The sequence below is a fragment of the Orcinus orca genome, chromosome 21, assembly GCF_937001465.1.
Source record: "Orcinus orca chromosome 21, mOrcOrc1.1, whole genome shotgun sequence".
NCBI classification, from domain to species: domain Eukaryota; kingdom Metazoa; phylum Chordata; class Mammalia; order Artiodactyla; family Delphinidae; genus Orcinus; species Orcinus orca.
Genome location: NC_064579.1, coordinates 11,346,108 through 11,364,939, shown reverse-complemented (window position 1 = coordinate 11,364,939; position 18,832 = coordinate 11,346,108). Strand labels below are relative to the sequence as shown.

At 33.9% G+C, this 18,832-nt stretch overlaps 1 protein-coding gene across 7 annotated transcripts in view; it reads left to right on the top strand.

The window, feature by feature from the left end:
* The window catches only part of WRN (WRN RecQ like helicase), a 137,425-nt gene that overhangs the window by 105,595 nt on the left and 12,998 nt on the right, over positions 1 to 18,832 (top strand). For 5 of the 7 annotated variants that reach the window (XM_049704224.1, XM_049704222.1, XM_033400587.2 and 2 more), the window contains 7 exons: positions 536 to 612; positions 6,418 to 6,493; positions 6,722 to 6,834; positions 8,537 to 8,651; positions 9,589 to 9,720; positions 12,129 to 12,291; positions 15,572 to 15,786. In XM_049704224.1, coding sequence (XP_049560181.1) covers positions 536 to 612; positions 6,418 to 6,493; positions 6,722 to 6,834; positions 8,537 to 8,651; positions 9,589 to 9,720; positions 12,129 to 12,291; positions 15,572 to 15,786 — 891 coding nt within the window. Of the gene's footprint in view, positions 1 to 535; positions 613 to 6,417; positions 6,494 to 6,721; positions 6,835 to 8,536; positions 8,652 to 9,588; positions 9,721 to 12,128; positions 12,292 to 15,571; positions 15,787 to 18,832 lie in introns of those variants that run through there. The other 2 variants (XM_049704223.1, XM_049704225.1) reach the window with 2 other exon arrangements.

Genomic DNA, 18,832 nt, shown 5'->3' with positions numbered 1-18,832 from the left:
TTATAATACTTTTAGTTGATGGAAAAATAAGCCTGATTCCTAAATGTTCTCATTACAATTACATAGACACATACACATACACACCTTTTCTTGCTTTGTTTTGGATCTTAGGTAATTACAGATTAAATACTTATCCACAGGCTGACTTCCACTAATGAGGATACTAGGGTGATGGGGTGATGGATAAATGTGCTGAATTAAATTTTCTGGTGAACTTTCTCTGCTTTATTAAAGTATACACAATGTAATTGAATCATTTTTGTGACTTTGGCTCTTGCTATGTCTCTAAGAATTCTTTTGATCATATATTCTCTATAGATTTGGGAGGAATGGGATATTACATTGCATTTCTAACTGCCTTTAGAGCCCTAGAAGTTGATAATTCATGAGCTTATTTTCAGATGATTTATTTGATGAGTTGGTTAGTAAAAGGAAAAATCATTGTAATATTTTATATCTTATTTTCTTCATTTTAAAAAGTTTTTTGAAACTTCTCTCTTTTTTCTTTTTGAATGGACCTTTATATGTTTAAAAGCAGCCCAGCTTGTATAAGATGTATTCTTACAAAGCACGTGATAAAATTTCTTCTGGGAGTAACATTCCTGAAAAAAGGTACAGAATTCACATTTTTATTTTCTATGCTCACTTTATTTGCACTTTTTCTCATTCTTTCCTAGAGAGAAAGGTCTGTCAGATGTTGGGCTATTTCATTGGCAGAAGGAAGTTAAAACATAAGCCTCTAGTATTATAATTATTAAAGCAGACTTATAAAATGATAGTTTTAATATTAATTTAATAGCTGACACTTCTGGACATTATTATTTGCCAGACTCTGTGCTAAATGCTAAGCATTTTATAAGTAATATCTCATTTAATTCTTACAGTAACCTATGAGTTAGCTACTATTATTTATCCCCATTTTACAGTTGAAGAGACTAAAGGTTAAGAAGTTAACTAACTTGTTAGGAGCATCCATCTAACAAGAGAGCTGACTTTCAGAACAATATTTGTCAACCTCTAGCATCTAAACACTATTATTATATAATATTTGTATGAAATATATATCTTCCCACTCCATTTAAAAAAAAAGATCTTATGGGAACATAAAATGGTAGATATTGGGGTTGGTAGAGAATAAAGGTAATGCATCTATTGTGCTTTCAAGCTTAATGACTTTCTGACTTAAAAGTGTAGAGAATGTACAGAATTACAGAAGGTCTGAAAATGGAGAACTTAAAGAACTTGTTAGGACATATGCACAGATTAAGTGGACTACACTTACATACATAGCAGGTGAAAGAAAATGGTTTGTTCTTTAACGGTTTGCTCACTTAGATAGGTAATACTACTTTGGATCTGATAGAAACTTTACCATAATACCAGTCTTCCACCCCAAATAATTTCTTTTTGTTTGGATATATATACTGTGTTTAATGTAAACAAAAGGCTTAAGGAGTGTGCAAAACAATATACCTGTTCAATATGCTGAAGCATTTCTTCATTTAAACATTCCCTGTGGCATCTTCTTTGTGCCATGTACTATTCTAGGCACTGGAATAATAGAGACGTAGTCACTGGCCCTCCCAGAGTTTATATTCTAGTGGGATATACACGTAAGGGAACAGAAAATTACAATCCAGGGTGTAACACTTTGGAAACACTTTGGAAGTGACACTTGAGGCTTAAGTAGCAGTTGGGTGAAGTGAAGGGATGTTTTCTAAGCAGAGGAATGGTCCACGTACTAAAACCTGAAAGCAAGAGAGGGTATGACATGATTGAGGGGTTCAGCAGTTTGCTAGCAATTCCCTGATAGAGGGAAGCAAGGGAGTGGGAAAATTTAAGACTGGAGAGTTGAACAGGGTCTCAAATATCCAGTTCCTTTCAAGCACTCGATTTGATCATAAAAGCAGTTGGGCACTAAGGAAAGGTTTTAGGCAGAACAGTGACATGATCAAATTTATGGTTGAGAACAGGGGTTGACAAACATGAAGGATCAGATAGGAAATAATTTAGGCTTTGAGGGCCATGTGGTCTCCGTCTCAACTACACAGCTTTGCCGTTGTGGCCTCAAAGCAGCCATGGATGATATGTAAATGAATGAGTATGGCTGTGTTCCAATAAAACTTTATTTAGGGACACTGAAATTTGATTTTCATATAATTTTCATATAATTTTCATATAATTTTCACATGCCACAAAATGTTTTCCTCTTGATTTTTTTAACTATTAAAAAATGTAGAAGCAGCCATTCTTAACTACAAGCCTTACCAGAACAGACAGGTTTGGCCTGTGCATCCCTAGCATGCCGACCCGTGGTAGATGACTGTCTGTGGAGGGAATGGACTGCAGGGGGATCATAGTTGTAGAGACACAAATAGGGAGGCTGTTGTTGTGTTGTTTGCAAGAGGCTATGGTAGATTAGTCAAGGGAAGTGGCAGTGGGTGGGGAGAGAGAGATTTGTATTAGGAGATGGAATTGCTAGGACTCGGTGATTGAAAAGATAGGCAGGTTAAGGAAGATGGAGAACTTGACTGTGAAGCTTGGGTTTTTGTCTTTGATGGTGGGTGAGTGCTGCCATTTCCTTCACTGGGCTATGTAAGAGGAAGACAGGTTTGAAGGGCTGCATGTTTAGGGGATGAGGTTAAATTAGTTTAGTGATAGACATACTAAGTTTGAGACAACTGTCGAGTGGTCCAGAAGTTAATTTTAATATATGGGCTTAGTGTACAGAAGTGAAAAGGATGCTTACATATCCATAACTATTATTTTAAATTTCATTTGAATTTTCATCAAAATAATACATGTGAATGTTTTTAAAAGTCAGTTGAGACTTAAAGGCATATAACAAAGCACACCAGTTCACACCCTTCTCAAACCCATTTTGTTGTGTTCTATAGAAGCAATCACCCTCAGATCTTCTGACCAGTTTCTATGGTATTGGCCTCCACATTTCTTTTTTTAAAAACACCTTTTTGGGACTTCCCTGGCAGTCCAGTGGTTAAGACTCTGCGCTTCCAATGCAGCAGGCGTGGGTTCGATCCCTGGTCTGGGGGAGCTAAGATCCCACCTGCTGTGCAGTGCGGCCAAAAAAACAAACACCTTTTCAGCATATATTTTATTAATATTTATTGTACATTTCTCCTTGAAAGGCTGAAAAAAAGTGGAGAAAAGGCTAAGAAAGAGGGCTATTGTTGATAATACCTCATCTTTCCTTTTTTTTAAAATTGAAGTATAGTTGATTTACAATATAGTTTCAGGTGATTCAGTATTCTTACAGATTATACTCCGTTAAAAGTTATTACAAGATAATGGCTGCAATTCCTTGTACTATAAAATACACCCTTGTTGCTTATATATTTTATATATAGTAGTTTGTATCTTTCAATCCCATACCCCTAATTAGCCCCTCCCCTCTTCCCTCTTCCCTTTGGTGCAAAACCTGTGAGTTTTGCATATACAGTCATTTGTATTATTTTTTAGATTCCACATACAAGTGATATCATACAGTATTTGCCTTTCTCTTCCTGACTTATTTCACTACGCATAATATTCTCTAGGTCCATCCATGTTGTTGTAAATAGCAGAATTTCATTCTTTTTTATGGCTGAGTAATATTCCATTGTATGTATCTACACCATATCTTTTTTATCCATTTGTCTGTTGATGGGCATTTGGGTTGCTTCCGTATCTTGACTGTTGTAAATAGTGAACATTGAGGTGCATGTATCTTTTTGTATTAGTGTTTTTGTTTTTTCTGGCTGTGTACCTAGGAGTGGATTGCTGGATCGTATGGTAGCTCTATTTTTAGTGTTTTGAGGAACCTCCATACTGTTGTCCATGGTGGTTGCCTCAATTTATATTCCCACCAACAGTGTAGGAGGGTTCCCTTTTCTCCACACCCTCTCCAGCATTTGTTATTTGTAGACTCTTTGATGGTAGCCATTCTGACAGGTATGAGGTTGCCTCCGTATTTCTAAGTGACATGCTTAGATTACTATTTTTTTGACTTACCAGTTTTAGAAATTTTCTGTTGATATCCTATAATGGTAAATTAGGGCTTGTCTCCCGTATCCCCTTCCCTTCATTTCTTCTCCATCAATGTCACCCCCGCCTTCCTTAGAACAAAATTATATTTCAGTTTTTGGTCAAATTAATAATTTGTTTTTACATTATTGTATCTACTCAAATATTATATAACACTAAGGCAATCTGTGTTATTATGGTCACCACTCTTAATTTTCCTTGATGTTAATAATTCTCTTTTTTATTTTCTTTACTTGTTTAGTGTTCCAATTACTAATTTTTTTTTATAGTAGGTCCTCGTTGGTTATCTTTTTAAAATATAGCAGTGTGTACATGTCAGTCCCAAATTCTGAATCTACCCCTATCCCCAACCCTTCCTCCCTGGTAACCATAAATTCATTCTCTAAGTCTGTGAGTCTGTTTCTGTTTTGTAAACAAGTTCATTTGTATCACTTTTTTTTTTTTTAGATTCCACTTATAAGCGATATCATAATGCTATTGGTCTTTCTCTGTCTGACTTACTTCACTTAGTGTGAAAATTTCCAGGTCCATCCATGTTGCTGCAAATGGCATTATTTCGTTGTTTTTAATGGCTGAGTAAGCTATTATTAATTTTTATTTTCTCCTATTTTCAATCTGTTTTTATTTGTTTACTCTCTTGGAGAGTTCCTTGACTTTATATCCCCTCCCATCTGTTGACATTTTAATTTTAGATATCAAATTTTTAATTTCTAAGAACTATTTGTTCTTATTCTCTTTCTTTAATCATGTATAGCAGTCTTTTCTTGATTCATGGTTACAAGATTTCCACTTATCTCTTCAATGATATTCATTATATATTTTGGGGTTTGTTTAAAGATTTTCATGATTTTTCTATCATAATTTATTCCAGACTTACTGAGATTCCTTTTTATTAAAATAAATTTATTTATTCTTATTTATTTTTGGCTGCATTGGGTCTTCATTGCTGCACATGGGCTTTCTCTAGTTGCGGCGAGCGGGGGCTACCCTTCATTGCGGTGCATGGGCTTCTCATTGCGGTGGCTTCTCTTGTTGCAGAGCACGGGCTCTAGGCGAGTGGGCTTCAGTAGTTGTGGCACGTGGGCTCAGTAGTTGTGGCTCACGGGCTCTAGAGCACAGGCTCAGTAGTTGTGGCGCAGGGGCTTAGTTGCTTCGCAGCATGTGGGATCTTCCCGAACCAGGGCTCGAACCCGTGTCCCCTGCATTGGCAGGCAGATTCTTAACCACTGCACCACCAGGAAGTCCCTTATTATATATTTTGTACTTTTCTTCTGTGCACTTGTAATAGCATTCATAGGCAAAACATTTTCTAGCAAACATTTTCCACATATTTTTCTGCTTCAGGGATATGTTACACAGAATTTTGCCAGTATATATGATAATAAAATTTTTTGTGAAATAATTTAACATACCAATTTGCAAATAGTCCATTAGTATAAAGATTTCCATAAATACTAAGATAAAGGTAAATATCTTATTATTTAAAACAAATTTATAGTTGTCTTGAGTCACCTGCTATGACTAATTCTTTGAACTGGAGTTTTCTTTCCTCATGTTCAAATCTCTTTATTCTAGTGATAAAATCTGATAATTGTAAAAATGAAGTCTTACTTTACACTGTAAATTTTTAATTCTTGAAACAGGGAAATTTATAAACATTTCTTAAATATCAAACATGTTCTTCTCTTTCCCCCCCAAAAGCAGAAATTTATTTAAATTTGACACCTTTTACATAGGCTATTCTATACAATTTCATTTTTGTAACTTTTCCTCTTTATAATTAATTTATCCGTGAAGTTGCCTCTTGTAAAACCTGGTTTTCTATCTAGTTTGCTGTCTTGCGCCTTTCATACCATGTTAATTACTAATTGGGTGTTTTAAATTCTTCTTTCGAGGCATCAAAGGCAAAATTACTCCTTTTGGCTTATTTTTTTTTAGTTTGATTCTGAAGAAAAATGTGAATAATTTGATTAATTCCATGCTAATGTTCTTCAACAGCCAAAAAATAGTGCTATCACGAGAAGAATTATAGATTGTATCATTCTTGGTTAGAAAAAATTTTACTTTGGTATAGATAAGGAGTATTTTCTTTCAAAGTATTTGATTGAGGAGGAGGAGGCAAATGCTGTTCTTAATTGCACCAATTTTGTGATTGACTCAAATCATAGTTTTAACTTTACCTCTATAATGAATGTATTTGATACAAAATGTTTAAAATCTAGGCTGTCATTTAAGTAATAGTTGCCTTACTGGTATTGTGACAAATAAATGTTAATATTGATTTGGAAAGATATTCTCATTCTGGGGGCAAAATAAAAAGTGAACTTGGAGAAAGAAAAGCTTTTATTATTTCTTTTCTTTTAAATGTTTTAGCATCATGGTGCCATCACCAGGAAAATATTACAAGTCCTCAGAACCTGTTATTTCAGCCAAAGAGCAGGAGACTCAGGTATGGCTTTTGTAAAACGGCAGTTCGTTTTTGAGAAGATAGTTATGAGTCTATGCATGCTTAAAATTCTCTTGCCAGTATTTAAAAAATTGTTCTTTAGCTAAGAGTCTAAGATACAGTTCATTTTTCATCCTAAGGGGGAAATGTAATATCTGAAGCTCTAAAAATAAAGGGCTGGATTTTTCTAAGTACATTTAAACAAATGTTGTTTCTTTGCTTTTCGTTCAGACTACATTATATGGCAAATTGGTGGAAGCTAGGCAGAAACATGCCAATAAAATGAATGTTCCTCCAGCTATTCTGGCAACAAATAAGATACTGGTGGATATGGCCCAAATGAGGTAAACTATTTGCATATTTCTAACTTATTTTCTTCTAACATAATAGATTTGTAAAATACATCATTTAGCGATAATATGACTATGGCTCCAGCAGTCACATCCAAGAGGTGGTTCCTAAATCTCCCATGTTGCTGCCAATGGTCTGTTTCTTCACTGAGCTTTAGTCCCACATGAAACCAACTGTTTTCAGCAATCAGATCCAGTGTATATAAAATCTAACTCACTACCCACCAACCCTCCGTACATGCATTTCATGCAAATGCCAAAACTCTTCCTTCTGAATTCCTTATTTTTGTTAGTCATACTATCATGTTCCTAGTCACGCCTGTTTAATACCTCTGATGTTACTGTTACTCTTCTAACATATATTCCCATCTTTCTCTTATTATATAGTTTTTAGACTTTTTCATTTCAGTGTTTCTTCTGTGTCTGTCTATGCTTTTCTTTTTTTAGTGACACCATGGTAGTTCAGACCATTATCCTTTTACTGTTGCAAAAGCCTCTAACTAGTTACTCTTTCTTTCTTCAGCCTCTCTCTCTGATATATGAATATGATATATGAATACCAAATACCTCTGATATATGAATACCAAATTAATCTTTATCATGTTGTACTTCTGCTTAACTAGTTTCCCACTGTCTTAACTTATTTAGCCCACAATTCAAGGCCTTCCATTTATGGACTTAAACCTTCTTTTCCATCTGAGTCACAGAATTTTAATGCTTAATCTTACCTAGATGGTTTACCATTTGTTTGTCTCCTTTTCAACTTCGATATACTTATTTACAATGTTGCTTCTGACTTGTAGTTTCCTTGATTTCCCAAAACTCCTATTAGGAAATCCTTTAAGATCTGGCTTTATTGTTATTTGCTCCATGAAGCCTTCCATGTTCTTATCAGCAAAGTGATTCCTCTGTGGAATTCATAAAGGACTTTTAAATGTAAATTTAAAAGATGATTCTATGGCACTTATTACATAATGCTTTATTTTTTTGTTATTATTGGTATTCATGTATATGTGTCTTCTAGATTTTAAACTCTGTGATGAAGATGTTATATTCCTCATCTTTTTGTGTTTTCCAAAGTACCTAGCACAATGCCTAATAATCACTAGGTGGTCAATAAATATTTCGAAGAAATTATTTCCAAAGAATTGTTGCTTGGTGATTGTACTCATCTTGTATACTTCCTTTTCAAAAATTGTTTCTGTTGCTAAATTTCATTCAAGAGATGTTACTTTAGAGAAGAATTTTCTAATAATGTTACATAGTGCATATACCTTATAATAATTATTTCATTAAAAATAAATATCCAAAGACCACATTTTAATATTCAGTGAAGATATTTAAAGGAAAAGGAGTAATCATTAGATTGGCAGATTTTTAGAAAGAAGACATCAGACATTCTCTTCATATTGGATACAATAAGAACTATTAAAAGCCTGAAGTAGTTAGTTAGCTAGTTTATTGTTACAGGTAAAAACTTTGTAAATAATGAAAGATTTTCTTCTGAGTTTCTTAGCCTCTTAGTTGTCCTCTAAGAATCATAAAACACAATTACTTGTTTTATACACTGTTTTTGGTTGCTGGAAAAAAATCCATGTTTATTGAGTGTCAGTATTGAAGCTAAATATCTATTAGCTGTGTTGCTGGAGTGGTAACGTTTCAGTGGTTTCTTGACTTTAATTTTTTTAAACGACAGACCTACTACAGTTGAAAATGTGAAAAGGATCGATGGTGTTTCTGAAGGCAAAGCCAGAATGTTGGCACCTCTGTTGGAAGTCATCAAACATTTCTGTCAAATAAATAGTCTTCAGGTAAAATACTATGGTTTGCAGGAGCTCTGAGAGAATAAACTTTTTTTGACAATTACAAAACACCCTTCAAAAGCAGCATTTTTCATTTCTATGCTGGACACTTAGAAAATGAATCAGATAGTTTCTGTAGTAAATCAGTTATAAAAACATGTTAATTACCTATTTTTTTAAATTGAAGTATAGTTGACTTACAATATTATATTAGTTTCAGATGTACAACATAGTGATTCAATATTTTTATATATTATACTCTAAAGTTATTATAAAATATTGGCTATATGCCCTGTGCTGTACATTACATCCTTGTAACTTATTTGTTTTATACCCAGTAGTTTGTACCTCTTAACTCCCTTCCCCTATCTTGCCCCTTCCTCCACCTCTCTCCCCACTGATAACCACTAGTTACCTAATTTTTAAGATGATTCTGAAGTAATAGTTGTCAAACCTGCTTATGTCGGTTTATTTTGTTGAGAGGTTTCGTTTTTAAATCTGAATAAGTACTGTATTTTAGACTAAGAAATTATTTTACTTTCAAATGTAGATAGAAATTAAAGCTTCATTCATTCATTCACTATTCACTTCTGGGGGATTAGGGGACTAATTTAGAGGCAGAGTGGTCCACATTATAGTTCATTTTTAGTCCCTCTTATTGGCTTAAAGGGAAGACTAGGAATTTCTAGTTTTACAACCATGTTTGTAATTACAAATATTTTATTCAAAACTTATTCCCTCTAGCCTTATTTTACCTTTTAAAATCAATATGTAAAAAATAAAAAAAACTTTTTGAGCTCCTCATAAAAAGGGAATTTGGAGCTGTTCCTTAGAGGTTTTATTTATGTTATTTTTTTCGCTAATAGCTAATGATCATGTTGATATTCTATCAATCATTATATTGATATTATTTTTGATCATTTGTGCTACATTTAAAATTTTGTAGACAGACCTCTTTTCAAGTACAAAACCACAAGAAGAACAGAAGAAAAGTCTGGTGGTGAAAAATAAAGCAAGCTCACTTTCACAGTCTGCAGCCATCACATATTCTTTATTCCAAGAAAAGAAAATGTGTTTGGTAAGTGTTACTTTCAAGTTAGAGGGAATTTTTAAGTTTATCTAAACGTGTTTTATCAGCTTTTCAATATCAAAGTTGAGACTTGGGATACATTTCTTCTAATCCTAGAATATTTTATGTGGTTTCATTTTATAATTAATTTTAGAACAGAATGTCATTTGCTTTTTCTGCTAAGCCCTTTTCTGTTAATTAAGTAAAAACAGCAAGTATAGTTTGACCATGATTATCTTATAGAGGTTGAATCAGAGGTACTGATAAACGCATTTATAGCTTAGGGATATTGGAGCAGCCATATTTTAAGACTCCATTTTTTTTAATGGGATTAATAGTTAAAAAACGATTACTGTATGTACTGATAAGAGATAATCTCCAAGATACATTGTTAAGTAAAAAAAGGAAGATGCATAGCACTGTGAAAAACATACATAAATGTGTATGTATATGTATTTGCATGCTTATATATTCACATATCCTTGGGTATGTATACAAAAGTGCATAGAATATCTCTGAAGGATGTCGAAGAAGCTAGAAATAAGTTAAAAAAAAATAACAAACTTGCTTTTCACTCTATCTCCTCTAGTGTAATGTTCTGTTTTTTTTTTTAACCATGTCTGCTTGATGCTCTTTGAAAAAAATCTGATTACTGTGAAAAATGGCCATGCTTAATGTTTCTTCATTGTTTTGGCATAAGTCCTTAAGGCTGTTGAGAGTTTTTAAATATACAAAATGAAGAGGATATCTTAGTGGAATAGGGACAGAATGAGGCTTCCAGCTAAGTTTCACTAATTTGCATTCCTGTCCTCTCTGATGTTAAATTGGTTTAGATTAGGCTGTATGGTCCAGGGCCTGCTTTTCCTGTTCTGTGTCTCCATCCACTAGGCTGTGTTACACACTTTCTATTCTGGTTAATATCCAATATAAATAAGAATAAACAGTCCATAGCTTATTGTAGTCACTTAATATATGTTCTACTTACATAGCCAAACTCCTTAATTAAAAGTACAAAAGCCATTACACAAAGAACCAAATAATTCCATTGAACTATTTTTGAAACATATTACATGATAAATAGGAATTTTAAGTTCATTCTCTTATTTAAACAGTAACTTACATGTACATGTAAAACATGCTTGTATAAACACAATTTGACCAAATATGTATGGTATAACTGTATATAATTACTAAGAAAATATGGAATAGCCTCCAAATTTTTAAAATAAATTGTATTCTCATACTTAGCCAGGATATGAAGTTTCATGTATTATATTACATATTCATGGTTAAAAATGTGAGGAGTGGTATATCTTCATTTGTGTCTTTTGCTATTATTTGGTTGTATATTATTGTGAAATATTGTGGTGTAATTATCTGTACATCCTAGGAGTCTGAGGGGGTCTTGCCAGTTACCCACAAAATTAAACATGCCTAAGGACTAATTAATCAGGAGGAATAATACAATTAGGTAATACGATGCCTGGTATCAAATAACCCTGACATTATGCACACATGGTACACATCTTCTAGTAGAAAAAGTGTAGACATTTAGTGAAAGTAACTTAAAACCTTCCTTTGAAGGATGAAAATATTGCTTTAAATGCTCTATTTTGTGAAAATATCAGCATTCATACAAATACAGTCCAAATTCAGACTTTCAAGGTGTGTTAAAAAAGAGTGTCATGAAATAATTTTGAGCTGAGTGACTAAACTTTCTGAATGTTTAAAAGAATGTTTTATCTAACAGACATCTTAAATGGATTTGGAGCTACATTTGTTTAAAAGCTACATAAATATGTAACAGTGTCCTTAATTTAGCACAATTCATGTTAAATTCAATGCTAGGCAAATGATGACAGCCACTTGTAAATTGTGGTTATTATTATTTTATGAATAGAGCCAATTTAAAGCACTTTTTAAACTCTTCTTGAGAACCTTTTCTAGAGTACATTTGGAGCCTTATGTTATTGCTAAGCATTTTATGATTTGTCTTCCTGGAAATTCATGTAACTGAAGTACCGTGTGTTATTTCAAGTATATACATTATTGGGTTTCAGTTTACTGTATTTTTAAAAGGTTGTGGCAGCTATTAGACTTACGTAGAATGACTACTCTCTGTCACTAATAGGTTTTTAAGGTGAATAATTACAGAGGGATGAGGATTGATTTCTTAGCTAAACCTGGGTGATTTTGCTTTATTCAATATAATAAGTATAAAAAGTAGCAACTGTGGAGTTCTAGCATGTGAGTCATTTTAAAGAATTAGTTAAAATGAGAAATTTAAATGAAGGTTTAGTCCACTGTTTATTTCTCAGTGAACATTTACTACCTGAAGGTTTTGAACCTTGTATTTCTATACAGTACAGTGGAAACTTAAAAAAAACTCACTGGTTGTTTTGCTGCTATTTCTCTAGAAGAGTGTAGCTGAGAACAGGATTCTGCCTCTCGCAGCAGTTGGCATGCACTTGTCCCAAGCGGTGCAAGCTGGCTACCCACTCGATATGGAGCGAGCAGGTCTGACTCCAGAGATTCAGAAGATTATTGCTGATGTTATCCGAAACCCTCCCATCAACTCAGGTGATAACCATGACCTTGGTCTGCAGCCTTAATGACTTGAGTCATTGAACCCAGATGAAGTAAACAAGCAATCCACTAATATTTTTCACTCTGATCGCATTAACCCTTTATGCTACTATGAAAACTTTACTTTTGTAATGCTTTTTATTGTTTTAGAAAAACAACCTTTCTTCCCATTATCACTCAGAGAGAAGTCTGAGTCTGAGAAATTCTGGCTTTTTTTTTCAGCTTCAGGTTACAACTTCCACACCCATCCCCCAAACAGTGCTCTTTCATCCTTTTCTAATTTCTACTTCATCACTTGAAAAAAACACATTCATTCCCCATAGCTCACTGACTTAGTTTTTTTCTGATTCCCTGTCACTGGTTTTACCTAAGTAGCCTTTCTCATCAATACAGTCAATAGTGTCAGGCACTGTGGCATTGAAGGGATGGACTGACTTCTCTTGGGCCCCTTGTAGAAGGGTTTTCTCCTGTCACTTTGCTACAGAACCTCAACTGTGCTCAAGGAGATCAAGCCCCTTTGTTTGCCTTGCAGAAAATTTAAAAATATGCCTATTTTAAAGTTATGATCCCTTTTTTACAAAAGTAAAGATGAGGTGGATTAGAAGGACTTTCGCACCCTAATGTACAAATGTAAACTAGGTGTGTTATAATTCAGTAAATCTGATGTTTTTTTTGACTGTTGGGACAGAGCAGTGGACGTACAAAAAGCCTTATCTCCAAAGCTGCAGTGCAAATAGTTAAACTTATTACCTCAAATTCTTTCCCACTCAGAAACGAGTATACAGTTCTCCCCCCAGATTTAGAAGTAAGGGAAAACAGATCACAATTAATACTATACTTAACTGATCAGAACAAAGGTATTTAAGTCACCTTCGAAGGCAGCATTTGTTCTAGGCTTGAGCAAGACTTGACTGAAGGATACCTCCATCTCTCCTTCCATTGCTCAACCTTGGAGGCAAGGAGAGAGACAGAGGCAAGTTTGGGCAGTGGTCCTCTAAGTTAGTTCCAGGAAACCGAAGTTTCTCTTTTTACTGTACCATGTTAAAGTTGTACTGCCAACTATTTAAAGGAAAGAAATATGCAATTTCTAATCCTGGTCAATGAGACTTCCAAGTGTTTTCAGGGCCTGTTGATAGCTTATGTCAAGATCTTATTTGAGGGAGATACCTTAACAACTAATTCTGCTTCTGTATCACAGCTTTCTGGTTATGATTTGATTTCCCGTGTAGGTCTGTCTATAGGGAAAATATGCTCTAGTCTTGCTAATCTGGGTACTTATCTATATGATAGTTGTGAATTCATAATTGGAAATTAATGAATTGGCATTTTGTGAGCTTGGTTAATGTGGCTCTATTAAGGTTAAAGTAGGTTTGTAAATCTGAAAACGTGAGGGCCAAATCCTGTACTGCGATAAAATATCCAGGGTCACTTAGCTGTGAGTCATCTTGTGAGGAAGCCAGCCAGCTCTCCTGGTCATTCACCAGTCTTTCTAACTTCAGCAACCATTTTGCTAGAAATTAAGGAAGAGGAAGGACAACAGTAATTAATTGCAGGGTTAGAATTGGGATTGTATAAAACCTCTCTTTCTCCAATGCAGAATGAAATAGTATTTTAGAGAAAGTCAAAGACTCAGATGCCTTCTTGATTTTAATACCCTAGAATTATTTTTTCCTTTATGTATGTATTGTCTCTCAGGATTTAGAGAAAGATATATCTTTGATGAGCTGTTTGATAGTATGCAGTATTCTCTGAGTTTGTGCACTTTTTTTCCCTTTTCCCTATTGTCTTTACTATTATACACTGAGTATAGCAAATAAATTTTCATTCAGTTAAATATTAAATTGAAATTCCAGAGAACAATGGAATTTAAATTATACTTATTAAACACTTATTTCATCTTTCTGTCAATACACTGTATATAGGTTGTACAAATAATACGAAAAAATATATTGTAATTTACTTCCAAAGCCAAAATTGAGAAAGATAAGTATCTTTAATAAAGTATCTTTAATAAAGTTTAGATAAGAGCTCTAAACTTTATTTGTTTTGATTGTATGGTTATAGTCTGTAATATATCATTTATTGATGTGAAATTGTATTTTTGAATTTGTATTTTTCCTTAATAAAAAACTATTTGTTCTCTTATTGGAGGAAACATTGTTGAGTTATAAATTATAATAAGAAATGAAGATACCTATGCCATACTAATGATTCAGATATGATATTTCACCTTTTACTTAACTGTAGCCATATCACGTAATTTGGTGTTTTAATGAACAAGTTTGTTGGCATTTAAATTTTGCACAATCTTGAATTGAGAATTTTCTATATTTTATTATGGCATAATCTTAATCTTAAAAATAGAGTATTTGTGAATTGAGAAATTATATCTATTATTTTCATGCTATCTTATTTGCTAAGTAGGTTTTGTCCTTGTAACAATATTTTAAGGAATTCTGTACCTTTTTATTCTTTTAGCTTCTTCCATGTTTACATGACTTTAAGCTGCTTTTTTTATGGAGTTGAGCTTCTAACTATGCTTAATAATAAATGAAGCAAAGTATTTAATGAGGTACCTGGAAAGTATTTTTAATAATTTTGTTCTTTCATTATTTATGTGCATGTAACTAGAAAATTAAGGGTGGCTTCCAAGGGACCTGCCACAAAAGCAGGGGTAATATGATCTCTTCTAAGCACTGAAAAAATGCAGGCAGTGCTCATTATTTCACTCTCCAATAGATATTTTCAGCACTTACTTGTGTGGAAAGTTAGGGCAAATAAGATCTGAAAATAAAATATCTTTCCCAGAAAACTTATTTAAATAATAGGCATTTTAAATAGTTGACGTGTTTTGTTATGCTTCGATAGCCATTGAAAGAATCCTTTTTATTAGCATCTTATTTACAAGTATGATTAGCTTCTATTTTAAGGCTAAATTATTTTCAAAAAATTAACTTATAATTGATATTTGGAATTTCTGTGGATGGTGGTTTTGATTCTCAGGGCAGCCCTCAAAAGACGGTTTGAAACAAAAGTTAAGCAGAGTCGATAGCCTGACCTGACTCTGGGTCTTGGAAGCAGGGGTGCAGGAGTGAGGGGACATGTTTTACTCCATTTCTGTTCTGTAAGGGGATAGGCATTTGAAAGAGGAACATTTTCTTTGGCCACCTTCCTCCTTCCTTTCTACAAAACATGTCACTATTTCCAGCTCATAGGTTTTCTGCAGTGTTCTGTGTAATTTATTTTTAAATCTTTTTTTTTTCATCCTTTACAGATACAAATAAAATTAAACTAATTAGAATGTATGTTCCTGAAAACATTGACACCTACCTTATCTACATGGCAACTGAGATCCTGGAAAAAGGCTGCGAAAACAGGATGCTATGCCAATCTTCATGTGATTCCAGCAAAAAGAGATGTTTCCCCAACTCTGAAGAGAGCTGTTCAAATTCTAAGAGAAAGAAGGAAGAAGTGGGCACTAATACCAAGGTGTTAATTATATGTAGAATTTTCATGTAGTGTCAGATCGCTCAATTTGCATATCTTAATACCAGAATGCTGTATTTTTTGAACTGTTATAAATTCTGATAGAAGGTTACTTTTTAGAAAATCTCGGTGCTGTATTTCCGTTGCTTTTCATAAATCCGATCTGAGAAAAGAGATTTTTTAAACAGCGGGAAAAGAGGAATGTAGTCCATCTATTTAGCTTATTGTATGGGAATGTCAGCTTAAATTTTACCTCTACCTTATATTGACTATATAGTCTGGAAATTCTCTTTCTTTCATAGATACCTATTTAATATTGGCTGTAAGCATATGGTAGTTTATGTGGTTAATGAAAATAAGACCAAATTCTATGATATATACCTCCCCAGATATTGGAATTTGTCTATCATTCTGTTACTCCTCAGGCTCTGTTCCTGTTATAGTGAATCTCTCAGGTACAAGGATAATTGTTGCTCATGGTCCTGGCCATATCCCAGTGCACATGATCAGAGAAAGACCATGAGTTTAGTATTATTTTTACACGGTATATTTTATTAAAATCAAATGCTTTGAATATTATTGCTCTGTGTGTTATATGAGATAAATAAATAGTCATCAGAGAATAACTATTCTTTGACATTGTGACTCTACTAAATGATTGCAAAGACTTGAAAATTTGACCTTTAATATCTTCCAGGTCTAAAGTTCCATGATAAAAGTTTGTGAAAACTATAATTAACTCAAAAATTACTTTAGTTCCTAGATGATAAATTCAGCATGGTGGCAGGTGGTTGCTACTATTTATATTAGAGAATTAGGGACTTTATTTCAGTTCTAAGTAATCTTTATAGGATTTCCAACAGTTAAACTCCTTTTCTCAATAGCTTAAAGAGTAAGAGGAACTGATCTTTTAAAATTCTGTCCTTCGGTTAGATTTGTATATAGTCATGTACTAGATAACCTAATGAAATTTTATTAACTGGAATTCTTTACATTATTTTGGCAATTGAATTAGCTCTAAGAAGGGCATTACTAACACACCACTGTAAAGCAATTATACTTCAATAAAGATGTTAAAAAAAAAAGGGCATTAAAGGAGGTACACGTTGGGCAGGTGGTAGTGAAATTTGGCTGCTATTCCCAGCCTTTTATTTCTGAAATCTATACCAGGTGCCTAAGACCTTATTTTTTTCCCAGCTGTATATGTCAATAGGAAAAGGTGTAACTTGTTATTTTTCCTGAATATTGAAGCACATTTATAGTGAAATACTGTTATAACCACCCATTAATATTATTGCTTTCCTCCTATTGAAATAACATCATATTCTGAAAAAAGAGTGGGGGTATTTTGTGGGGGGTGGGTGGAAATTAAGCCTACCGGATTCAGCCTTTTCTTTTTCCCCATTTAGGGGAACAAGAATATGGGGGCTAGGAAGTAGATTAAGGGGTGAGTGAGCCAGCCAAAGTGTTTTTCTTTCGTCTGCCTTGCAGTATAGAAAGCTACTCTGAACACTGTAGAGTCTGTTGGAGGCCTGGTTTCAGGATCCTTCATGTGTTAACCTTCATCTTCTCTACTGACCTGGATTGTATCCCTTAGTCTATTTCATCTTATGATTATGAGGTTTCTAATAAAAAATAATGTCAAAACAAATTCTTCTTATTAGTTGATGCATTGTTAGGTTTACATCTATTGTGACTGAGGTTAAGATAGAAGCTCAGTCATGCCTGTGTTTACTGGAGGAAGATTATGTCTTGATAATGGTAGTTCTGATTCAATATACGAAGGTACACAGTGGATTCTTTAAATGTGTAGTTTTTTTTTATTTCTGGAAAGTTTTCTTAAATTGTAGATTTAAAATTTTTTGTTTATTTCAGGAAGTTTTTTAAAATTTTACTTTTCAGTATTTTTGTCCCATTGCTTTGTAGTTCTTCTTAACGGATTTCTGCTCTCTATATGTTGGATCTTCTTTCTTTACTGAGCTACAATATCTGTCACTTCTCATGAATTCTTTTTGGCTTTTCATTTCTCTTTAAATTAAACTTTTCTTCTTTTTCACCTTCTATTTCTGTTTGGACACAATCTGTTGTATTTATTGCTATGTTCTTTATAGTTTAATATTCACTTGTATAATTTTTTCTTTTATTTCTAATTCTTTCCAGAGCTTTTCCCCTCACTTTTGAATTTTTCTGATTTTAATTTATGATGTTTGTTTTGAATTATTTCCTTAATGTTTTTCAGCTCATTTTAGGAGGTTACAGTTTTCTATATCTTAGCAAGTCGGTGTCAGATTTGACCTCATAACTTCCTGTTGCTCCTTTTTGTGTGACATTAGTTTTCCTGCACTTTCAAAAGACGGCATGCCTCAGGATAGTTTTTCCAAGTTCCCAGAGCTCTCCTGTTGTTTTTGTGTAGCATTCAAAATAGGGAAACTTGGTTTATGACATACCCCGTTCTGCTACTTTTACTTGGGCTTTCTCTTCCCTTTGCCTCTATTATACCCGTCCTGCTTGATTTTGATTTAACCCCAGCAGTTCTCAGTGTCAGGCCTTCACCTGGAAGTTCATAGGTGCCAGCTGCTCTAGTCACTTAAGACACTGCTGTGGACCCTTTTCCATCGCCTGCTGTTGGGTTGGGCAAAGGCACTCCCACTTTTCAGATGCTGTTCTCAAAGAAACCTTTCCAGTGTATACCTGTGGGCTGTTTGGTTCTCCTGTTCTCAGGCACCTCACTGCCTGCCTCTGCTTTCTCCCACACAGATGCTGTACCATGCAGGTCTTAGGGCTGTTGGTGGTTTTTCCTCACATGCTTGTAGTTTCGGTTTCCTGAGGATACCTTTAATAAACTTAGTTTCTCTGTAAATGTAGATGATGAATTTTTGGTTTTGCTCCCTAATTCTATCTGTTTTAATGCTGGGATTCAGAGAGATTAAAAAACTATGCTGCTGCTGCCACCATCTTCCCAGAACCCTCTCCTCATATGTCACTTTTTTCCATCTTATTTTTCTTGACTGCCTGAGAGAGACAGACAGAGAGAGAGAGAGAGAGGTCT